General features: G+C 37.1%; 1 protein-coding gene across 1 annotated transcript in view; it reads left to right on the top strand.

The window, feature by feature from the left end:
• POLQ (DNA polymerase theta) overlaps positions 1-26078 on the top strand; it is a 65271-nt gene that overhangs the window by 2741 nt on the left and 36452 nt on the right. Inside the window, exons 3-12 of the mRNA XM_063294612.1 lie at positions 739-869; positions 1237-1393; positions 5038-5146; positions 11573-11789; positions 14429-14570; positions 14653-14799; positions 16706-16918; positions 18172-18314; positions 19867-20065; positions 25731-25870. Coding sequence (XP_063150682.1) covers positions 739-869; positions 1237-1393; positions 5038-5146; positions 11573-11789; positions 14429-14570; positions 14653-14799; positions 16706-16918; positions 18172-18314; positions 19867-20065; positions 25731-25870 — 1598 coding nt within the window. The remainder of the gene's footprint in view (positions 1-738; positions 870-1236; positions 1394-5037; positions 5147-11572; positions 11790-14428; positions 14571-14652; positions 14800-16705; positions 16919-18171; positions 18315-19866; positions 20066-25730; positions 25871-26078) is intronic.

Raw genomic sequence — 26078 nt, 5'->3', positions numbered from 1 at the left:
TGTTATTTGATAAGTATATTTTCCAAGCTAGTGGTTGTAGAAGAGATACTGAGATACATAAAAATGCTTTTAAAATTCTAATTGTTAGTAGATCAGTGTGGCTAAAATTCATGAAAGTGGGGTAGGCTTCTGGCCTAGATACTTTTCCAGTTGATTGGCACAAAAGTATTTTGGGTTCTTATTTCTATTTTATTAGTAGTATAATCTGAAGCTTTTTTTTTAGACTACTACTCTTTAGTTGAAAGAGGCAAATAGTCCTCTGGAAGCAAGATAAGGATTTAACAATATGCTCCAATTATAGACATATTTATTTGATAAATGTGGACAGGGACATTCATGGGGACGTCAGCCCTTCAAGGCAGGTAGGTCAGGAAACAGACACCACAAGAACTACTGGATCCCTAATTTCTTGTTATATGGTATTTATTTATTTATCAAATCTGTGTGCTGTCCAACTCCCAACAACTCTGGGCAGCTATAGTAATAACAGAATCTTGCAAGCCTTTTTTGTTTAAAGAGAAAAAGGAGTTAGTATATCTTAGTAAAATTCTATTTGAGATCCCAGTTTTCTATAGAAGCTAATCTGTTATGGTCTGTTGATGAAAGCACAGTTATATAAATCATGCATTAGTTATGTTTTGTGAATGGCCTATAATTTCAAAAGTTCTTGATTGAAAAAAAGGTCTGTAGCTGAATCCTTTTCTTGTAAATTGATGCCTCTTTTTCAATGGCTTTCAGCTCCCACCAGTGCGGGGAAAACACTCATTGCCGAATTACTCATATTGAAGAGAGTTATAGAAACACGGAAGAAAGCTTTGTTCATTCTACCTTTTATCTCTGTGGCAAAAGAGAAGAAATATTACCTACAGGTGTGATTTAAAATTGGAGTGGGAATTCTTTTAGTGGCTATGGACTGCACTTACAAAATTCTTAGAAAAAACTGGAATGGAGCAGTGATCCTGCCATGCATTATAACATTGGTGATCTTGAAATAGCATAGATCTCATATATTCTAGGGCTTGGCACTTAGTCATTTGAGGATTAAGGAAAATATTATTTAATTATTTAACTAGATTTATTTTCTGCCTACTTGCCAAAGAATGGGAAGTTTATAAGTATCAAAATTGAAACCTATCAGTAACATTCTGTTAATAGGTTATAAATAATTTTAGAATGAAATGTAGGGCTGATTTTGAACACTCTACCTGTATGTATATAATTCTTTCTGAAAAATAGGCTATGTTCCAAGAAGAGGGTGTGCAAGTGGAAGGTTATATAGGCAGTATTTCTCCTTCTGTTCCTTTTTCTGCGCTTGATGTTGCAGTCTGTACTATTGAGAGAGCCAATGGTCTGATCAATAGACTCATAGAAGAGAAAACTCTTGACTCTCTGGGTAAGTTACTTTGACAAATATTAATATAAAAAGTAAGTGAGAAACAAATTGTTTGTATACGTTTTTTCTGCATGATAGCCATTTCTGTAACACATTTTGTTTGCAATCCAAAGATTTGGCTTTAAAAAAATTATACAGCAAACTATATGTAACTTTGGCCTTGTCTACTTTTTCCATATAACATTTCATTTGCTGACTTTAGCATAATTTTTTATTGGCTTTAAGTTACAGGCTGCTAAAGGTTGCTGATCATGTTTTATATTCATAGCATTTTTTTAATCAGGAAAAATATTTAAGAAAAAAAACACTAGAAAATAATTAAGAAAAATGTCTTTTACATAGTAACTGCTAAATCTAATATTTGAAGCTTAACCTACATGTTTCATTGAATAATGTGATTAAATTACAAAGCAACACTACTATGCTTCAGTGCATAACAATCCTTGTTTTAATAACATGAAAACTTTGGGAACTACTTTGAATTGTTTACAAAATTTATTAGTATATTTTTCTGGGCTGGAGGCATTTTTAGGTTGTAATTGACTATATTAACAGAAAAGGTAAAAAAGAAAAAAGCACTACAAACAAACATAAAATCCAATTTGATGTCCAACTTCCCTATTTTGTCAACCCAGAGTTGTTAGTATCTGAAACCAACCCTGGAAATTTTTCCCTCAATAACTATGTGCTTCTGTATGCATGTGTGTATACACCCTAGCCACACTCCAACAAAAAATGGGACAAGGATAAGAATTCAGTTAAAACTGATTGAATTAATAACCACTGACTTAAATTAATTGCCTGTAGAATGAAGCATCCCATTTGTGCAATTTATGTATATACACACAAACCATTTTCTCTCTCAGTAACACAAAGACAGAACACACACATTCACACACATCCCCTACCTCCTGGCAAAGACAGAAAATATAAAGGAAAACAATGTAGAAGAGGTATGAAGAAGGGGCAGCTAGATTGAGAAGGAGAGAAAATTAAAACTATTCTCTGAATGGTTGACAGAAAGGTTTGGGCTGGCTCAGCAGGCATGCTTGCTCTCTAGTAAATCCCATTAAATGTGGAAAAGTAAATACACTCTGTTTAAAGTTTTTTAACATATGTGGCCATATCAATATTTCATCTTTATTCAAACAATGCATAAAGATAAAGATGATGTAACTAAAAAAAAACCCTATAAAAATTACTTTCCAATCATCTTTTCAACAAAATATTAACGGATGTAACATTTCCTTACCCTTAGCTCTAATACCTTTGGCAAAAACAACTTCAAGTAGCCATTTCTTATAATTGTCTACCAGCCTCTGACATCAATTGGGAGGATTTTTTTCCCACTCCTCCAGAATTTTTTCACCTGTGTGACACTTGAGAGATTTCTTGCATACACAGCCTGTTTTAAATCACCCTGCAGCATCTTGACCAGATTTATATCTGGGCTTTGACATAGTCATTCCAGAACCCTCACTTTTTTATTCTTTTTTTTTTTTAGTCATTCCTTGGTGGATTTACAGAAATGTTTAGGGTCATTGTTGTATTGCACAATCCTCTTTTGGTTGAGCTTCAATCTTCTGACAAATGGTCTCAAATTATCCTCAAGCACCCTCTGGTACAATGAAGAATTCATAATGGATTCTTGATGGTGAGCTGCCCAGGCCCTGATATAGCAAACCAGCCACAAACCATAATTTTTCCACCCCCATGCTTTACATTTGGTATCAGGTTCTTCTGTCTTTGGTTTTCACCAAATACATATTCTGATATTATGGCCAAATGACTCTTTATTTGCCTCATCTGTCCAGAGCACTTTGTTCCAGAAGTCCTTCTCTTTTGCCTAGGTATTCATGAGCAAACTTTAGTCTTGCCCTGACGTTCTTTCTTGACAGCAAAGGTTTCCTCCTGGCACATCTCCCATGTAGATCTAACTTGTGCAGCTTCTTTCTAATAGTAGACTCATGCACTTCGACATCAGTAGTGGCGAGAGTTACCTTTATGTAACGTGATAAAATTTGGGATTCCTAGAGATTTTTTTCAGCATCTCGTGTTCTGCTCTCAGGTTGAACAGGTTAGGATGGCCTGGCCTGGGCGAGTTGGCAGTTCTTTGAAATCTCTACTTGTTGATGATCTTCCAGACAGTGGAATGATTGATGACCAGTTGTTTGGCAATCTTTTTAAATCCTTTCCCATCTATAACCTTTCTGAAGTTCTCTTCAATCTAGGCGTGGTGAATCCACACCCTTCAACAACAAAGAGCAAATCAAACTAAATGTCTGAGGTTTCAATAAGACAGGTTCCTCCCAGATCCTCTCTTATGATGATCTAATCATTTGCACCTGATCTGATACACCCGATTATAATTTTAGGCATTTGAGGTAGTGATAAATGTAGGGGTGTGCTTACTTTTTCCACACGTGAAATTTGCATTTATGTTTATTTAAATTACACAGTGGACTACAAAATGTAGTTGAGGTTCTGTCATCGCTAGCGCTCCCCTTTACCCAAACTTGGATGGGGCTAGCGGAAGATGATATAAATGATTCTCAGCTTTATGTAATGGTTGCCTAATCTCAAATACTCAGTCTCACAAGCCCGGGCTTAAAGATAACTGATTTATTAAAGGAATAGTATGCAAATACAGAGAAAGCTGAGAATGAGCAAAAGCGTGCCAAATACAAACGTAAAAGCCTTGCTTCCAACCCAGTCCCGCCCCGAGCGCTCGTTAGCAACCACCCCCTCCCAGGTGCTAGCAACCGTTACATGTGCCTGGGAAAGTAACCTTGAACAGAGTTGCAAACCCAAACATACATTCCAAAGTAGCAAAATAAAGAGCACAGCAATAATGGAAAATACCAGGAAGCATTCAAGCATGTAATACACGGATTAAAGGTTCGACATGTGAAACGTTACGATGTTAACAGAACATTGAAACGGTGAACATGACACATGATACCTTTATCATTGTTGAAATGAAGATTAAAGATTTTTATGTTGAAATATGCTGAAAAATTCAATGGGGAGTACTTACTTTTTCACATGAAAATATGCTTATTCTCAAGACTGCTTATGATTTCTAGCCTATTTATTATGAAGTTCTGCCAGAGATCATAGCATAGTCCATTGAAGGGGGAAACAGATTGCAGTGTGCTAGCTCCATCTCACCCTTTTGCTTTCCATGTGTATTAGGCAAGTGAATGAAGGTAGAATGAAGCTTCTACTGTAGCTTCTAGCATATGTAAAGGAGGATCTAGGAAAATGTGGGTCTTCATTTTCAGTAGGATGGAAAGAATTGAAGATGCTTCTATTTCCCTCCTGTCTCTGCTCCAGTCACTTACTTGCACTATTTGCATCTTACTTTCTTATCCTTGTTTACAATAATGTAATGTTTACATTACTGTTTACAATAATATTCTCCATTTGGTGAACACAAGACAACTATTCTTCCTAAGTTATTATTTGGGGGGGAAACATGACTTTGTGATGAATACAGTACATACAGTTTAAGGATGTTGATAGCTTACTCTGTTTTTCCTTTTAAAGTAGCTACTATTTTGGAATCTGTTTTGACGAAGGGTTGTATAGAAACTAATTAATTTAAAATGCTTTTATATTCTACCCCCCATTCCTTTTTATAGGAATAGTAGTTGTGGATGAATTGCACATGTTAGGAGATTCTCAAAGAGGATATTTACTAGAACTTCTGCTGGCAAAAATTTGTTTTTTGACTAAAAGAATAGAGAATAAGTAAGTAGAGTGAAAAAATCACAATTTCTTTAATATTTGACTTTATTTTTTAAAAGATTTGGGACTTAAGTTTTTTGTTAAAATGTTAAGTTATTTGCTTTGGCAACCACAAACATTTTTTTAATGATCAGTTCTAATTAAACTTATTTTGGGATGGCTATCTAAATCATGGATGAATCATTGCTCAGATATATCCTTAATGTGTTTAATGTGGGTTCTGGGAAATCTGTTAAGTACAGACATCTGTTTAAGAAGAATTGTCCCTAATACATTTCACTTTTTATTATTTGAAGGATTGTTTGAACCTCACTTAGAATGCCTCTTCACTTTATGGAAATAAGCATTCAATGAACTACAATTCACTTCTCTTTTTAGTCATACCCTACATATCTATAGGGTGGAAGTATCCCATAATATGTTTTCCATCCAACTTTGGAAGAGATTATAAGGATCCTTCATAGGATATTAGAAATATTAGTGGGGTAGATCACTGGATCTTTAGGCCTAGTTCATGCATTGTATTTAAACCATGGTTTATTGGACATGTTACAACTGACTTGGTGCACATGATACTTCAAGTCATAAACTATGGTTTATTAGCCATGCTTAGTGCAATGTGTTAACCCATGCAGCTATTCAAGAACACGGTAGCTTTATACAATGATAATACTACTGGAGATATATACTTTGTCATAGAGAGGGGGGAAAAGTGCTTTACAAAAAAAATTTAAAAAGAAAAAAATAGTAAAATATGTCATTATAGTAGTAGCTTTAATGTTTATTGTGCTCTTTGCAAACATCTCTTTCAAAAACTTTAAAAGGCCTTGGAAAAATTACAGAGTAACTGAAATGATGAATGCTATGTCTTGCTAGTAATGCAAATACTGCTATATGTTAAAAGGCTTTAAAGACTGATATCAGCACAAATAAGGATAGATGATTTCAAGATGGGCTGTAATATATACCCTAGGCTAATTGCCATACTACCAACTCTCGCAAGTTGATTTTGAATGTACAGTGGCTTCCAGGAGAAAGGGACAGGTATAGACACATCCTGGCATCTGCATATCTTTTCCAAGGCCTTCATTGCTACTCTACCAAGTGCTAGCCTGCAGCAGATTTCTTGACTATTAGTTTCTTTACTGTTTATAGTCGATCCTAAAAAGCAAAAGCTATCCAGCACTTCAGTGTTTTCACTGTCAGTTCTAAAGCTGGTTCCTGCACCTGTTGTCATTGGTTTGAAATTCTTTATATTTAATCTTATTCTTGTGTTTTCACTGTGCTCCTTGACTTTCATTATTAGACCTTGCAGATCATTTGCATTTTCAGCTAACTGGTAGTGACATCAGTGTCATGCAGGTTATTAATGTGTCTTTCTATATGTTTAAAACCACCCTCTTCTTCCAATCCAGTTTCCCTCTCTCTCTATATATATATTCAGAATATCTCTCTCTTGTCCCGGATCGATGCTACATGGCATATTGAGCAGTAAGGGTTCTCCAACTCTTTCGGTCTTGGGCGAGTGCTTCAGTATCCTTCCACGTGATATTCAGTGCCTTCAGGTCTTGTATCAGTGTTCTTTGCCATGTTATTCAAGGGTGTCCTCATTGCTGTTTAGCGTTGCGGGGGGGTCCAACTCATTGCCACTTTAAGGATCCGGTTGTTCTCCATGCTGAAGGTGTGACCAGGCAGTTGGAGTCTTCTACGTGCGACGATGTTATGAAATTTACACGAGCCACTCCCTCGGAGCACCTCCTCATTGGTGATGTGATCAAATATATTCAAAATATGGGCTGAATAAATAAGGAGAGAGTATACAGCCTTATCTCATTCCTTTGCCAATTCAACCAATCTGTTTTGCCATGTACCATCCAGACTGTGGCTTCCTGACCTCCATATAAGTTTCACATAAGGATTATGAATTATTCTGGGACTCCCATTTTTTTAAAGCATATTCTACAACCTGACATCATTGACACAAAGGCCTTTCTATAATCAATGAAGCATATATTGATGGGGGGCATTCTTTAGTTTTCTTAATTTAGCATGTGTCAGCAATAAAGTTTCATGTTTCTCAGCCTTTTCTAAAGCTAGCTTGAACATCTGGCATCTCCCTTTCCACGTAGGTCTCTAATCTGTGATAGATGATTGGGTTGATGATTAGATGATTGAGTTAGATGATTAGATAATCTAATCTGTGTTGGATGATCCTAAGCATTATTTTGCTAGTGTGTGAAATTAAGGATTTTGTCATATTTCTGCAAATATTTCTTCAGCTCCTGTAGCCTTCAAACTTGGTAACGATCAGAGTACTGATCTAGCTGCTGCTTCTAGTTGTTGTTTATTTGTTTAGTCGCTTCCGACTCTTTGTGACTTCATAGACCAGCCCACGCCAGAGCTTCCTGTCGGTCGTCAACACCCCCAGCTCCCCCAGGGACGAGTCCATCACCTCTAGAATATCATCCGTCCATCTTGCCCTTGGTCGGCCCCTCTTCCTTTTGCCTTCCACTCTCCCTAGCATCAGCATCTTCTCCAGGGTGTCCTGTCTTCTCATTATGTGGCCAAAGTATTTCAGTTTTGCCTTTAATATCTTTCCCTCAAGCGAGCAGTCTGGCTTTATTTCCTGGAGTATGGACTGGCTTGATCTTCTTGCAGTCCAAGGCACTCTCAGAATTTTCCTCCAACACCACAGTTCCAAAGCATCGATCTTCCTTTGCTCAGCCTTCCTTATGGTCCAGCTCTCGCAGCCATATATTACTAAGGGAACACCATTCCTTTAACAATGCAGACCTTTGTTGTCAGTGTGATGTCTCTGCTCTTAACTATTTTATTGAGATTTGTCACTGCTCTTCTCCCAAGGATTAAGCGTCTTCTGATTTCCTGACTGCAGTCAGCATCTGCAGTAATCTTTGCACCTAGGAATACAAAGTCTTTCACTGCTTCTACATTTTCTCCCTCTATTTGCCAGTTATCAATCAAGCTGGTTGCCATAATCTTGGTTTTTTTGAGGTTTAGCTGCAAGCCAGCTTTTGCACTTTCTTCTTTCACCTTCATCATAAGGCTCCTCAGTTCCTCTTCACTTTCAGCCATCAAAGTGGTATCATCTGCATATCTGAGATTGTTAATGTTTCTTCCAGCGATTTTAACTCCAGCCTTGGATTCCTCAAGCCCGGCATGTCGCATGATGTGTTCTGCGTACAAGTTGAATAGGTAGGGTGAGAGTATACAGCCCTGCCATACTCCTTTCCCAATCTTAAACCAGTCCGTTGTTCCGTGGTCTGTTCTTACTGTTGCTATGTTATACAGATCCTTCAGGAGGCATACAAGATGACTTGGTATCCCCATACCACTAAGAACTTGCCACAATTTGTTATAGTCCACACAGTCAAAGGCTTTAGAATGGTCAATAAAACAGAAACAGATGTTTTTCTGAAACTCCCTGGCTTTTTCCATTATCCATCGGATATTGGCAATTTGGTCCCTAGTTCCTCTGCCTTTTCTAAACCCAGCTTGTACATCTGGCAATTCTCGCTCCATGAATTGCTGAAGTCTACCTTGCAGGATCTTGAGCATGCTTCTAGTACTAGAGGGAATATCTTTTAACATCTCTACTGTACAGAGTTTCTATGTACTTCTTTGTTTGATCTTCTTTGAATCAATTACTATGTGTCAGTTGGTGTCCTTTAGCTTACCAATTCATAGTTGGAGCCTCCTTCTGACTTCATAGATCTTTTTGAAGACTTCCCTTATTTTTCCATGTCTGTTTCCAGCTTCAGTGCCTTGACAGATGTCGTCGTAGTACTGCTTCTTGTCTCTTCTAACAATTTTGTGAAATTCATCCTTTCTATGATCTTTGTGTTTCTTGTCTTTGACTTTTCTTCTTAGCAATTTCCATTTGTTCCGATATCCAGTTTACTTTCTTCTGTTTCATGGTCTTTGGCCATCTTGTTTCACATTCATCTTTAACATCTTCCTTGATTTTATTTCATAGTTGAAATAAAACCTTGGTTCCTTATCAGTAAAGTTTAGGACTTCAAAGTGACTTCTTTTTCTTACTTGAAGATGTTGGGTACATGGTCAAGATCATATCATGGAAACTGGTTGATTTTCTTCTTCCACTTTAGCTTAACTTGGAACTCGCAGTTTGTGATCAGATCCACAATAACAAACTGATTTCCTCTTCCACCTCCTTGTACCAATAATATAGTCAGTTTAATTTCTCTGTACTGTGTCTGGTGATGTCCATATATATAGGCGTTGCTTTGGTTGTTTGAAGATTGTGTTAGAAATGAAGAGATTGGCAGAAACTAATAAGTCATTCTCCTGCTTCATTTCAGTTTCCTAGGCTATACAGTCCAACTACATTTTCCTCCTTACTATTTCTAACTTTGGTGTTCTAGTCTCCAACCACCAGCAGCATATCTTGCTTGCATGTTTGTCAATTTCAAATTGAACTTGATTATAAAACTCAGCATCTTTCTCTTCTTTTCCATCAGTGGTTGGAGCATAAATCTGGATCATTGTCATATTAATGGGATGACTGCAAAGTCAAATTGATGTTATTTGTTCACTGATTGCATTATATCCAAGTACTGCTCTTGCTATATCCTTCCTGAATATGAACGGAACATCATTCCTTCGTTTTTTTGTGTCCTGAGTAATAAACAGTATGATTGTTTTACTGAAAGTGTCCAATTCCAATCCTTTCAATTTGCTGATACTTAAAATGTCAATATTTAGTCAATTTTCACCATGATGAGCTTTCCCATGTTTATGCTTCTTACAATATGTTCCATGTTCCCACTGTAGTTCTGTCTTTGCAGCTTCAGATTTTCTTTTCTTGCGTGGCAGCATCAGCAACTAGATATCTGAAGGGCTTTAATCTAGCCACGTCATAAACACCATTAGTACTCCAAAAGATCCTTAGCTCTTCCTCAGTGGCATGCTGAGTGCTATCTGACCCAAGGGGTTTATCATCCAGCATTATATTGTTAATTGCTTTATCTATTTAAGTTGTTTTCTTGGTAAAATAAAAGAGTGGTATACTGTTGCCTTCTCCCAGGAAGTTGTAAACTGCTCAAAGTCCCTCTTGGGACTTTCCTGTATCACTGCTGCCCAGTATAGATGGCTGCTTGCTTTAGCTGGGCAGCTGGAATTACCTCCATGCCATGGGTCACCCTGCTGGGATTATATGCTCTTAGCATACAATCCTAGTGTTCTTTGCAAAGCCCTCCCAGGAACATCTCTCCACCACAATGAGGACTTCTGGCGGGGAAGTCTATCCATCTAACCCAGCCTTGTTAAAGAATCTGTTTCATCCTTTCTTACATCAGGGTTTGGCAGAGGATGCCAGATGAGTTGCTCTGTGGAACTTGTATAACGGTAGGGGGAACTACCAAACCACTAGGTAGGCTGGGTCAGAAAGCTTTTGGGAGAGGAAGTTTGAGACCTCCAGTTTTCCACCTACGGTCACTCTACATAGGGCTGCCTTTGAAGATCATTCAAAAGCTGCAACCTATCCAGATTGCGGCAGTGCAGGCAGTTACGTGTGCACCTTGGTACTTCTGAGTGCAATTCTAGTCCCACCTTAGGCATGGAAGCTGGCTGGGTGACTTTGGGCCAGTCACTCTCTCTCAGCCCATCTCACCCCACAGGGTTGTTGTTGGGAAAATAGGAAAAGGAAGGTATGTTCCCCACCTTGAATTATTTATAAAAATAATAAAGGCAGGATAAAAACATTTTAAAAAATCAAGGCCCTGCTTTCACCTATAAAGCCCCTCATGATATGGGATTAAGCTATTTTCAGGACTACCTCTCTCTGGTAGTTTCTGCCCACTACATCCGATAGACTGGGTATGGTCTGGGCTCTCTATATTAAACTGCCATCTGGAGGGCCCCAGGAAGCATTCCTTCTCTGTTGTAGTGCATGCCCTCTGGAACACCATATTCCCTGAGATTTGCATGGCTCTGACCCTGCTAGCATTTCCTAAGTTCTTGAGGACTGGATGTTCCTTTAGGCATGAGGTCTGGAGGTTGGGTGAGGCTGTCAGTGTGATTCTGGTTTGTTTGTTTTTTTGGTGGTTGAGTTGGGTTTGTTCCTGGGCAATATTATTTTATTAGTAATTGTTGATTTATCGCTTCTCGGCTTTTTGGCTAAGATCAAATGTAGTAATTGTTGATTTTGTTTTTGTTTTTAACACAATGTTTGCCAACCAGAGTTGTAATTGCAAGATGGGAAGCTATATAAATTGACATAATAAATAAATACATCTCCACTATCCACGCTCTCCTATCAGTTATGTAATAATTGTTGAGTTCATTTTTTAAAACTATTTAGCATCACAACTTAGATTAATACATTTTATAAATTAATTATGCAGGGGAATTAGTTTTCAGAATTCAAAATAGTTTTGTTTATTCCTGCAGACAAATCATGGAAGGGTCTCTTTGTAACAAAATACAAATCATAGGCATGAGTGCCACCCTTCCTAACTTGGATCTTCTGGCTTCCTGGCTAAATGCAGAATTGTACCACACAGACTTCCGTCCAGTACCCCTTGTGGAACATGTGAAAATTGGCAGCAAGATTTATGACTCTTCAAATGCAGTTGTGAGAGAAATTCAACCTGAACTGCATATTAAGGTAATTGCCCGTACTAAAATTTAGTTCAATGCATGCTATTTTTCTATATAAAATTATGCCAACATAATATGGATATTAATATGCCTGTCCTGTTTTAAGCAAATTTTAGTACTTAATAGGCCAATGGGCAATTCTTTTCCTATTCTTATTTGTTTATTTATACATACATGAATTCATATACCACCTAGCTCTGAGGACTCTGCGCCAACAAGCCTACTGGTCACAAAATATTTGGGTTCATTGTTTTAGAGTCTGGACAGCTCATCAGAATCTCATGATATATAGTCTTTAATCAGAAAACCCATAAATCACCAGTTCATTTTTTTTCATTTTCAGCAAAAAGTCTGTAAGAGTTTTCTAGGTCAATATTGCCATTTCTGCGATTTCTGCCATCTTCACAATCCATTCCTCCATTGCGGATATTTCAGTATTTTTCCATCTTTCTTCATATAATAGTCTCACTTCAATTACCATGTACAAAACCAATCTTCCATAGGTCTTTTCTAATTGGTTATCCATAAGTCCCAGTAAAAAAGTTCTGGTTTCATCTGAATATTAGTCTTTAAAATCTTTGTATCGTTATATGTATTTGTATCCAATCTTTTTCTGCTTTTTCACAAGTCCACCATGCATGGTAAAGGGTAATCAATCCTGAGGGTGGTTAGCTCCATGAAGAGGCCCCCATGAATTACGTGAATTTAGTTAAGAACTTTTTAACATCCCCATCTTGGATTTTATATTTATGTTTATATTTATATTGTTATTTAAGAATGCTGTTTTTATTGTATTTTAACCTGTATTGATTTTAGTTTTATTGTAAACCGCTCAGAGTTGTTCTTTGATTGAGATGGGCAGTGACAAAATTTGAATATATAAATAAATAAATAAATAAAATAAAATGACTTTCCTGTCTTCCACATTTCCAAAACATATCAGAAGTACCTTTATACATCTTAGATAATTTCTCTGGTGCCATATATCAACAGTACATCATTTTGTAAAAGTTCTCTCTTCAATTCTAACACAATGTGAATTTCAGTCCTTTTAACCACTTTCTGTCCCATTGGTCCATCTGTATATTATCTGTATATTATGACCTAAATCATGCACTCTTTGACTTGTTCTTGTTTCAAATCTCAGCAAAAGTTTATACATCTTAGCAATCACATATTCATCATTTGTACATAATTCAGTTTCAAATTCTGTTTTATGTTCAGTTCCAATTACTTTTGTATCTAATTAAATCTCTTTCTTAATTATGTATATGAAAACCATTGACAACTAAATCCCTCTCCAGTCAGTTGTTCTCTTGACTTCATCTTAAATTCTCCGTGTTCCTGTCCTAGAAAATCTTGATACGTTAACCATTTCTCTTTGCCTGTTGTTTCTTTTCTGTAAAATGCTTTTTGTGCTGAAACCAATGAAGGCATTTTTGGGCACAGCCTGGGATTATATCCATTCCATATTCTTAGTATGGCACTCCTAGTAATGATTTTTAAAGTCTATATTTACTTTGTCATACCATAAAAAGCCATGCCATCCAAACCTCAGGTTGTGTCTTTCTAATTCTAATATTGTTTTATTTCTCAACAGCACCCACCCTTGTGGAAATGTCTAAGCATATTATCTAATGATCCCAGATTCAAAGCTCTGTAAGGCGGTACAGATTGATACAGCACTTTTTATCTTTCCATATGTTCCTACCAAAAACTTAGAACATCACTAGAGGCTTTATTCTGGATGCATTTTATGCTGAGATATGGGGAGTGGCAGCTCAGGAGCAGAATTTTTTAGTATATCATTGAGGTTTGCAGTCCCCCACCCCCAAAATATACATTTTGAAATGCAATCATTATTTTTATTAGTTTTCCAATCTGCAATATAGACTGACTTGTAAGAAAGTAGATCCAAATACGGCAGTAGGTGAAATAGTCAACCTATTAATGATAATTTAAAAAAAAAAATCCAGGAAATCACTAAGTCTAATTGCTTAGCAGTTGCAACACATGATCATTCAATCCCCACTTTTGAAATTCTTCCAAGTCACCTTGAAAAAATGATAATTATGATTACATTTCAATGTAAATGTTATATATTGTGTTACTTAAAGGTAAAGGTTTCCCTTGACATTAAGTCCAGTCGTGTCCGACTCTAGGGGGCGGTGTTCATCTCCGTTTCAAGCCAAAGAGCCGGCGTTTGTCCGTAGACCCTTCCGTGGTCACGTGGCCGGCATGACTAAATGGAATGCCGTTACCTGCCCGCCGAAGCGGTACCTATTAATCTACTCACATTTGCATGTTTTCGAACTGCTAGGTTGGCAGGAGCTGGGACTAGCAACGGGAGCTCACCCCGTCACACGGATTCGAACCGCCGACCTTCCGATCGGCAAGCTCAGCAGCTCAGCGGTTTAACCCGCAGCGCCACCGCGTCCCTTATTGTGGTTACTTATAATGTATTATTTACGGATACACATTTTCCTTCTTAATGTACCATTAGATTTGTTGTTGTTTTTACTTAAATAATGTTAATGGCAGTTAACATGGAACAATACTTCATTTGAAGTGTTACCACAACAGAAAATCCTCCCACATTATTTCCATAGCCCTAACATGTAATTGTCATTTTCTATAATTGTTTAGGGAGATGAGGACCACGTGGTGACTCTGTGTTATGAGACAGTTCAGAATGGCCATTCAGTTCTGGTATTCTGCCCAACAAAGAACTGGTGTGAGAAATTAGCAGACATCGTTGCTAGGGAGTTCTGCAGTATTCAACAAAAGAGTAAGTCAAGAGTAAAGGATTGAAGAAGAGAAGGGACTTGGAGACAAAACACAAGGTTTTAAGACTGTTTTCCTATCTGAAGGTCTTCAAAAGATGTCGACCCTTTCACCAGTTACACTATGCATGGAAGGGATAGAAAAGTTGCTGATTCAGTTAAAGCGGTCTCCTTCTGGCTTGGACAGTGTGCTTCACCGGACTGTCAAATGGGGAGTTGCTTTTCACCATGCTGGTATGCTTTTTGTTATCATACTTATCAACGTGTGTATATATAGAGTGAGATTTCTAGCATGGTTGTACCACATAAAGATGGAGAAGAATGTGTTTGTCTAAAACACATTAAACTTGATCTGTAGGCCTTAAATTGTATGCTGTGCTGATTGGAGACAAAACTAGAAGTAAATTTTTCAGATAAACTCCTGTTCATGTAGAAGGAAATGAGGGAGTAATTATGCTGAGATTATGAAGCCCCTAAATGAATGAAAAATGTTGCATAAACTTGTGGCCATTGTTGTCTATATAATAAGACTCTAAGTATGGAGATACAATAAAGAAGAGGAGATGAACTAAAACATGGTTGGAGAATTCTCATTATTAGAATAGAGCAATTGAAGGAATCAACTTGTTCAAATAGCACAGAAGTAACAGAAATTGAGGAAGAGTTGCCTTGTATGTTAAAAATATTCACATCTGAAGAGAAATCCAAGGAAATGAACTTGGTAGCACTGTTAAGAGCATCTGAGTTAAACTAACCAGAAGAACTAATAAAATATCACCATTAGTGACTTTTGTTTTAACGCCACCTGGTCTTCACAAGATTGACAACTTCCAAGGCACGGAATCAACATCTCAGCAGAATCACAACGATTTTGGCATGAATGCCACAAGCAGTTTCCCCCAAATTCCTCCATTTCTGCTAGTTAGAAAAGGGTTTTCTTCTTTTAAAATCAGGTCTGAGGTTGCTGGATGAGAGGCTGGAAACCAGTGGAATTTACCATCTTGCATCAGTTCAACTTTAAGCTGGAATATGCAGGAAGCAGAGAAGGATCAACTGTCTTCTTGACTTGATGCTAACCACTAGAAAAGTGTAGGAATTTTAAGCAGAAAGGACCATATAATGTTGGATTTGTTGATACTAAGAGAAATTGTTGTTTATGTACTGTATGTACTTCAAGATGATACATTTGAATGAAGTTAGAGCACTATTAAGTAGGATTCCATGCACAAAAAGCTGTTTGTAAAAGCAAGAAAAGCTAGATGGCTGTTAAAGAAGAGTGATATTAAAGGCACAAAAGGAAATCCTAAAAAGAAAAAAAAATGAGAATAGCAAAAGCCAATGTGGTTTGAAAAATCCTTAGTGAAAATCTACAAATTAAAAAGGACATACATAGAGAATGGAAAGAGGGATATGTCACTAAAGAAAGTACAAAGAAGTAGTTCTGAATGTATAGATGGTCTCAGAAAAGCTAAACTTCAGAATGAGTTGAGGTTAGTGAAGGATGTTAAGAACAACAAAAAGGGATTTTTCAGGTATGTTTGAAATTAAAGGAAGGGAGGAGTTGTTCTCCAGACAGGGAATTCAAATTCTGTTTCTTATATTTCTTTTAAGACCAAATATTGGGCATCTCCAACAGTGTGGCAAAGTTTTGCACTAACATTTGCCTCAAACATTTCCTGGTTAGGAAAATTTAGAGTGCCTAATTTTGGTAAAGGTCTGTATTTTTTCATTTTTATCTTAGTTGATATAAGCAGTTTTTGTCTGTGTTTTTATGCTTTTTAAGTATATATTGTGGGCTTTTGACTGTAACAGTGAACAAAATGTGCTGTTGAGGATGCCAAGAGTTACCTCTGCTCAGATAGCAGCTGTACAGAGGAGGCTGTTCTTTGTTTTGGAATGAGCTCACGATCGAGAGCAGGGAGGCTCCCAGTTGGAGAGAAGATAGCTTTTGTTCCTTTTCTTTACCAGTATTGCAAACTACCCCGGTGTCTGCTCTGATGCTTAATTTTTTTCACTTGTTATTGATAAGTTTAATTATCCTTTTTACCATTTTATTGTAAACTAATTAAGATTTTTAATGAAAATGAAAAGTGGTACATATTAAACACATAAAACATATTTATCTTAAACTGCTTTTCAGGTCTGACATTTGATGAACGAGACATCATTGAAGTAGCTTTTCGTCAAGGTGTCCTACGAGTTTTAATAGCAACTTCTACACTTTCTTCAGGGGTAAATCTTCCCGCACGTCGGGTAATTATTCGAACTCCTGTATTTGGTAGCAGATTGCTGGATATCTTGACGTACAGACAAATGGCTGGAAGAGCTGGAAGGAAAGGAGTAGATACTATAGGTAAATGCATTTAGAGCCCTTTATCTGTTTATATTTACAAATAGACAGCGGTGAGTCTTAGGATACTTTAAAGTCCAAAACACTTGTAGGATAAACTTTCCTAGGATGCAGTCTATAAGATGCATCAGATGGCCCAGAAAGTTGTAGAAAGGGTGTTTTACTACAATTCTATAATGGTCCAAGGGCAAAGAAAACGATTAAAATAACAGATGTGCCATGGTTTCTTTACAGTAGAAAACAAGTTTCTATTATTAAATTGGCACTAAAGAAGTAGTTTAAAATCATATAGCTTAAAGACTACACTTTTAGTTAGAACTATATACAATGAAGAACAAGCATATTAAGATAACACCAAATACACTGTATGCAGAAATACAGAATTGATCCACTACTTTCGAGTGTGGTGGAAGTCACTGAACAAGGATCTGAAAGACCAATTTGCAGTTATTGCTTGTTTGTTATATAGGATTCAGATTTTTAAAAAAGCCATTGCACAGTGGGTCAGTTATATAAGTATGGAATTATTGCAATAACAAACAAAAGAATTATTTTAGTAGCTGTTAGAAAACAAATCTTATATGAAACAGTGATGTTAATTATTCTATAGTCCATTCTACTGAGTAATGCTTTTGGTCCACTTCCCTAATTGACAGATACCCTGCTTTGTTTCCCATCCTACTCATTCCTGGAAAGCAAGCATCAGTCACTTCATTTTCCATGAGCAGGTCTTTGAGAGCATGTGGTTTCCATTGATAGTCCTTTTGTGTGATTCCCCCTCCACTGAATCCCCCTTGTATTTGATAGGACAGTGTCATGTATTCTTTCTGTTAAGAAACGACAGCCAGATCAGTGCTATTATTAGAAAAATAGTCAGATAATAAATGTTTTACTGGTTTTACAATGCCCAAGTTTCAACCCTAATTTTGAGCCATAATAGTATGCACGCTAAGATCAGTCCAAAATCCAAGTAAGTTTGTTGTTGTTCTCCATGTTCTGCTTATCGAAATACTGAACAGCATGCTCAGCAGAAGTACTTTTTTTATATAAAAGTAAATAAATATGCTATAGTCAGGGAACAAAGAGTGTAAATTAGCAAATATATGTCTGCTTCTTAATAATGGTGGCCAGGTCCTGGATAAATATGCTTGCAGCCATCTGAGCTACTGTAGGTAGTCAAATTAATATTATTTATGTATGGAAACACTGTTAAACCAATGTAATTTTTTCTAACTTAAGATATTGTGTGTTAATAGGTGAGAGTATTTTGGTGTGTAAGCCCTCTGAAAAATCAAAAGGAATTGCTCTTCTCCATGGTGGTATGAAGCCAGTGTGTAGCTGTTTGCTCAGCCTCAAGGGAGAAGGGATCTCTTCCAGTATGTTACGGGCAATTCTTGAGGTATGTAATACATGGGGTTTTTTTTACTGTAAACCACCCAGAGTTCCTCTGGTGGGAGAAGATGGGCGGTGACAAATTTGATAAATAAAATAAAAATGGGATGATTGAAACATTGCTCATAACGTAAATATTATTATTTGTTACAAGGTTTTGCATTGTTTCTGTGAAGCTGCTGAATGTGTTTGTAGAAATTCTTCCTCCTCTTCAAATTGCCTTAAGCATAAATTCAGTCTCACTCGTCTGACAATATAATCTCTGTGACAAAGGAGCTGCTCATGTAAAGAAAGGGATGGTGAAACCGCTCCATTTATGGACCATATTTAGGTGTCTGTTCATTTTGAAACATATTTTGAAACTGTATTATCAACTCTGGATACCTGCCAGGGACAGAGGTTGGACTAAAGAATCTTTAAGGTCCCTTCCAACTCTTATATTCTATGATAATATCATTCTTTGAATCAGTATGAATCTATTATTTTTATTTGTATAGCATTTATGCTGTAACAAAAATTACATACAACCACTCAGAGTCCCTCTTTGGGGGGAGATGGGTGGTAGCACAAATTTGAAAAATAAATAAAATAAATAAACAAAAATTACACAGTAATTTTTATAGTAATAATAAAACAATAAATAAACTAAAGCAGTACTGTATGGCCCTAGCTACAGGTACCAGCATGGAGAAATTTCTCTCGACATTTGGCAGCAGAACAGGCAAGATTAACTATAGCCTTTACTATTGAAAGTTAGTAGTGAACATTATAGAAGGTGCTTTTTGATCTCCCTTCATTTATTGCTGCGTTTATAGTCGAGTTAAAGCACTTCTCAAAGATTGATTTTAAAGTTGTCAGATAGTTTTCAAAGCAGTGAAATGAGGTATAGTTACTGATAAAGTTATAGTCTTCTTCTCAGGCCAATAATTCAGTTAGAGTTTAAGAGAATTTTCAATGTGGAGTTCCTGGGAAGATCTGTTGGTACTTTCCGGAGATTAGGGATAGAGGCCTGCAAACATAATTTTTCTGTGATAGCGCCAGTGCTATAGAACTGACTGTCCCCTGAAATCTTACCAGATCCTAACTTGTTAGGATTCAGGAAATTATTAAATACAGATCTGTTTAAGAGGGGCCTGGATATCACCTTCTAGTTACATCACTTTTTGATTGGTTGTTTTATGATTTTATCCATGCTTCAATTATTACTTACTGTTATAAAAATATTTATACTATGGACATTCCATGGTTATGATGTAACCTACCAACAGTCTCTAGATTACAGAGAGTAAAAGGAAAATCAAATAGATAGATAGATAGATAGATAGATAGATAGATAGATAGATAGATAGATAGATAGATAGATAGAATATTTGTTCATCCTGAAGGGGATATTGATTTACACAATTACAGAGATAAATACATGTTTGAAGACATGTCTGTGTTTGAAATGTATGCACTATTCACAACTATTCCTGATATGTGCACCAACCTAAGAAGGTAACTTTCAAAAGTCATTTATATTTTTTTCAAGTACATTTATTACCCTTTTATTCTGATAGATCATAGTAAGTGGAGTAGCTAGCTCTTCAGAAGACATCCAGAGTTATGCATCCTGTACACTCCTCGCAGCTAGTCTGAGAGACTTCCAGGACTGTAGGAGAGAGCAGGAGAAAATGTGTGATGGAGCTATTGAGGCTTGTGTGAAGTGGTTGCTTGAGAAGGAATTCATCATGATTTCGGTATCAGATGTGGGCAAAGGTAAAAATGCTAATTGGTGTATGAATTGTGTATTTTTAACTATAAGTAAGGAAATATAGATCAGGAAACATTTGTGATGCTGGTCTTTGACTGTAATAAAGATTTGATTTGATTTGAACATTTGTGGTACTTTACAGTAACCATACTTCCAGATTACAATAAATAAATGGTAATCCAATTTACAATCTAGTGCATGTCTGTAATAACATACATACATGTCTGCATAAATGTCTGCAAGCTAATAAATGTCTAATCAGAAATAAATCTCACTGATTTAGAACTTATCAGAAGGAGTTTGGTAGCAACTTTTCCAACTAACACATTTTATTAAACTGCATTAGTTTTCATGCTTATGCCTTTGAATAAAAGTGATTAGTTGGAAAAGGTGCTACCAGACTTCTGAACTTTCGCCATCATAGACTAACATGGCTCTTCTCCTACAATGAATTACATCTAGTTAATTTACTTTAGGCTAAGAAGGTATAGCACAGTAGCTATTCTCCCTTTCAATACTGGTGAACCCTACTCTCGAAGGCAAGTAGTCTCTCCATGCTTGGCTGGTGGGCTGCAAACTCTGACAAAATTCTTTAAAGCAGGACATAGATGGAAAAAGAGGCATGTTTTCAGTTATCTCCACTGTTCGGTTTCATGGCTTTTGCCAAGATGTGATAAAAACATGAGAGTTGGAAGGAACTATTTAGGCCATTGAGTCCAACCCTCTGCTTAGTGTAAGAATCCAAATGAAAGTATTCCCAATAGCTATGTACAGGTAGTCCTCGCTTAACAACCACAATTGGGATTGACAATTCCATCGCTAAGCGGCGCAGTTATTAAGTGAGATGCCACATGACCATGATGGGCTTACAACCTCACTTCTCCAATTGTTAAGTGAGCCCCCCATGTTCTTTAAGTGAGACATCATGTGACCGTGACTTGTGATTTTCCTGCTGGCTTCATTGACTCTGCTTGTCAGAAGCCAGCTGTGAAGTGTGCAAATGGCTGTCATGTGACCAGGGGATGCTGCAATGGTCGTAAATGCGCAGCAGTTGTGAGTGCCTGAATCTTGATTGGGCGACCACAGGGATGCTGCACAGTCATAAGTGTTCGGGCCAGTCATAAAGTTACTTTTTCAGTGCCATCATAACTTTGAATAAACAGGGCAGTCACTAAACAAGGACTATCTGTATTTATGGCCCTATTCAGACAATGTATTCCCATGTTAATTAGAGCCTGATTAGATTTTTTGTTGTTTTTTTAATAATAATTTTATTGAAGTTTTTAATAAACATAGTAAAAACTAATACAAACTAAACTAGAAGAAAAAAATTCAGAAGATGCAGAGGAAAAAAGGAAAAAGTAGAAGAGAAAAAGGAAAAAAAGACAACAAATAATAAAGAAGTGGCTTCCAACCTTCATCACACTGAGCATAAGCTAATATAGTAACTTTTCACCCTCTTTTAAAGTTACAAAAGAAAAAAATAACCTCCCCATAGCCTAACTTTTATCTATACGAAATCCAGAAATAATCATCTTTTCAGTCCTAGTTCAGCAAAAAATCCATTAGGAGTTACCAGAAATATCAAATAAATAGTTTATCCCTGGTCAAATTGTCCAACTTTATATTCCTTCTTTTTCATCTGTACAATCTTGACCACCTGTGATGCCAAATCTTGGCATCACAGGATTTGATCTTTCAATCACTCTTTGGCATTTAAAAGGACCCTTCAAAGTTTTCACCAGCCTACTTTGTAAATCCTATAAAGAGGCATCATCCAGGATTTCTTGTTGCAGCTGTTCCATGTCCAAAGCCTTTTCTTGGTTTGTCTTTTTTATTCCCATTTTGGTAATCTCAATTTTGTTGTCTTCCATGCTTTCAAATTCTATAACGTCTATGTCAGGTAAAAGTTTTTTAAAGTTTTTCTCATCATCTTCTAAAAGTTTATCTATTGAAATCTATATATTTCTCCTTTCTGAGATATCATGTGTTTAAATCTCAGCCCATGTTTCAAAAAACTCTTTAAGATAAGAAAAAAATATAGCCAGCTTACCCATTTGAACTCTTTTCTGCCTGGTCCTTAAGTCCCCTCTAGTGTCCATTTGTAACTTTCATCAAGCCTCTGTTCCTAATGTGGGTTTAGTTCTGTTTCAGTTGTTTCCCATGAGTATATTATTTAATTATATACTTGTTTTTAAAATCTTACAGCAAAAATAACCAATATTCCAAATCTCTCTGGTCTCCCGATCTGCTTAAATCTTTTTTACATCAAAATCCCTCCTGTTTTTTGTTTTGTTTTGTTTTTTTGCTTTTTGCCAGTTGTATATTATTTTAAATTCTTAAGTCTCTGTTCTAAATTTCTTAAATCTGAAGAAGGTAAAACTCACCAGGTGTCAAATTAAGCTTGCGGTTTTGAAGGTCCCTAATATCCATAAAGTGATTAAATTGAACATTTCTGAATGTGATTAGAAAGTGAGTTTGACTGGCTTAGTGTCCTTATGAATGACTCCGCTGGTGCAGAGAGCAAAGATGCTGTCTCCCTTGGCTCCTGGTGCTGAAACCAAGAAACCGCTGTTTTACAGTCTCCTCACAAGGAGCTGCCATACAGAGCACTTATGGGCGATCTCCCATTCTCCCTTTCTCTAGAGAGATTCGAAGTCTACTTGCTGGTCTTTCATCTTCACAGCAGTTGTCGTCTCCATGACTCACACCAGAAGCCCTAGCCTGATTAGTTCTGATTTAATAGACATGTGGTTTGCCCTTGCCTTCTTTAAATTTCCTAACGTAGCCTACAGTCCTGAGAATTTCTGGTGGACTTCCATTCATGTACTAACCAAGCCTTTGTACTAAACTATATGTCATGAGTAAGGATGGCGAGCAGGGGGCTCCTTTCCAGACTGTTAAGCGCATGCGTAGCACTGAGGAATTGGTGAGCCATTCCAAGAGGCACAGATTGGGACCGCCTTAACCTGCGGGGTTTATATGGCTGGGTTTTTCCCACGCTTGTTCAGTTTGTTAGGATTACTGTTATGTATTAGCAATAAAACATTAGAGAACAGTTCCCTGTCTCAGAGTGTTTCCTGGGAGTCAGGACACTATACTTTGTAATAAACTAAACTAAACTTTGTACTAAACTAAGCCAAACTTAGCTTCTGAGCTAGCAGGTGCTGCCACCTGCTGTGTGATATTCTATTGCAGGATCTTAAGAGTAACATTCTTGCTTTGGCTGATTTACGTCGGAAACAACACTATTTGAACTACAGGCATTGGTTTCAGAAAAAAAACCCTGATCTAAACCAGAGCTTCATCAGCTTTCATACCACAATGAGCCTGGATAGATATTATTGGCCGCTTTTTCCAATTCTGTTGTTTTCCTTAAGTATGGACTTGAAGTACATAAATGGTGGCCTATTGCTCCAAAGAATGGTGTATCTATTACACTTCCTAAGTAGAAAGCCCAGTTCTTTCAGGTGAAACCATGGCAATAAAATCTTACATCTTTTCAAGTTGGATGCACTTTTTCTAAGATGTACAGTCACATGTGATAATACAGCTGTATCAATACAGAATTTAGAATTTTTCTGTAGTCCTATATGCCCTTGCCATATCAGCATATATAATTAGCATACTAAGCCTTCTTAACAGGGATTGTTTGAAGTGTTGCATCAACAATTATATTATAAATATCACTCATGTATTCAAAAAAACTTTTATAAATGTGGAGTCAGATTGCTACTTTCTTCAGAAAATTCTAGACTGCTCATTAACAAGGATCTCTGGCACTCTTGATAAAAAGGACTGACTAATAGTTATCAGTAGTATGTAAATAATGCGAATACTCAATGTCATATAGATGCTTGGATGAATCCATGGTTAAATCCATCTAGTATCAGTAAAAAAAAATAGCTGTTCACCTTGAAAAATTTGGCTCATGTCATAGTACACGGAAACTGGTAATAATAGGACATAACGTGTTTAGCAAGTGATCCAGATTAGGTGCTGGAGTGCATGTGCTTGGGATGTACTAGCCTGAATGTTTCATTAAGCATATGCTGACGTACCTTGATAAATGTACTTTCATACTGATGTGGCCTAATTTGTTAAAACTGTCCATGTGTCAGGGTCAGTCTCGCTTCGCAATAAGACACAGACTCACTTAATGGGTATTAAGGATTTCTGGTTTATTGGAATGATGGCTGACAGAACGAAAAACGGGAACGGGGTGTGTGGTGTGGAGGTGCCCATTTTATACCCTCTTGTATGACCCCGGGCTCCTCCACCCTCCATTGTCCCAATCCTTCTTGATGGGACCCTTGATTGCTGCCTGGGCGTTTTCCCGGTGTCTTCTCTTGTCTTCTCGATTCTGGTGTGTCCTCCAGGGCACCAGGTGCGGCTTATCTCTGTTCATCCGATGTCCTTCTTTTCAGCTGCATATGGGTCCATGGGTGTGGGTGCTTTGGGTGCTTGTTTTAATCCCTGTTCTGATTATCTTCTTCCTCTTTTCCTTGATGATCATGATCTACGTTGTGAGGCTCTTTGTGCCTTGCAACGAGGTCATGACACCATGTAAATGTTCTACTTAGTGGCTTTCTTTGGAAGAGCTATGCCTGGGGTGACTGTTGTAAGACACATGAAATGTACCATTACCCTCCATGGTAATAATATTGTCCATTATCAGCTGACCTGGGGCAATCACATGTCTTCTACAGGAAGCATGCAGTCATGTATTCATGGCTGCCATGTCTCTCACAAAACTATTGGATGATATGGTTCCTCTATTTGTCAATTGGTTGGTTTGTTACTCTCACGTGTATATGCCCTTATTGACACTACATATAGGAAAAACAAGTTATTTGCCTGTACAGTAATGTTACCCTTTTAATAATCATAACAGTTTGCCTTCTACTGTGAACCAGATTGCTGTCTTCTAAAAGCAACGGAGGAAAGAGCCTTTGTCATGGCGCTGAGCCATCCTGGGTCACAGGGTTTTCCCACTCAGGAGCAAAAGAGATGAGGTATAGATCCCATATGAGTGATTACACAGCTTGCTACTTAAAGAACTACAGAATTTTAACAGGTACCAGTGTCAGGTTGCCCGATCTGTAGTTCTTTCCGTCTTCTGGAAGGTAGGGACAGTATTTGCCTTCCATTAGTCATTTCATACTTGGCCTGTTTGCCAGGGTTGCTCAAAGATGATAGATAGAAATTCTAAGCAAGTTCTTTCAGTGTTCTAGAAAGCAATCCGTCTGGCCCCGAAGGTTTCAAGTTATTCAAATACAGTATTTCCTGACTCTGTGTCTACTTTGCACAAACAGAAATCCTGTCTTTCATCATTTCTGCTTTTCCTGCTTTTTCATAATTGTCTGGTAAAACACGCTGCCTTCTCAGGGATTGTTGAGTTGAAATAGGAGTGGTGTTTATGCCTTCCCTTCCTAGTCTGTATTGCTAAATGCAGGTGGCATAATTCGTTCTTACCAGTTGTACTTAGAAAAAATGTATTTTTAAGGCAAACTTTTTCAGCATTACTATCATCCAAATGTGAGTTTCTTGAGTCTCCAGTCAGTGATGAAAAAAAACTGCTTAGCCCTGGCTTAGCTTATTGGTTATCATTTATATATGCTGTAGCTGCACTTACATATGATAATAAATGCCTCATTTTTCTCTTGACAGAAATATATCATCCTACACATCTTGGCTCTGCTACACTGTTTTCCTCCTTTTCCCCAACAGCAGCATTAGAAATTTTTGATGATCTCCAGAGAGCAATGAAGAGTTTTGTTCTAGAGAATGATCTGCACAGTCTTTATTTGGTAGGGGAGTGTGTGTGTGTGTGTGTGTGTGTGTTAACATGTTTACGACAGTACTAGATTAGAGTTAATATGTCTATCAAATATATTCAACTCTTGTCTGAAAGCCAAGATGCACCATAGAGCAATAGCATCAAAAAAAACCCTATGAAGAGAATTCTCCATTTTATTCACCATTCTAAAGACGAACAGGGGAGTGTAGGGCAATACT

The sequence above is a fragment of the Candoia aspera genome, chromosome 2 (assembly GCF_035149785.1).
Source record: "Candoia aspera isolate rCanAsp1 chromosome 2, rCanAsp1.hap2, whole genome shotgun sequence".
Taxonomy (NCBI): domain Eukaryota; kingdom Metazoa; phylum Chordata; class Lepidosauria; order Squamata; family Boidae; genus Candoia; species Candoia aspera.
This window is presented reverse-complemented; position numbering and strand designations above follow the sequence as displayed.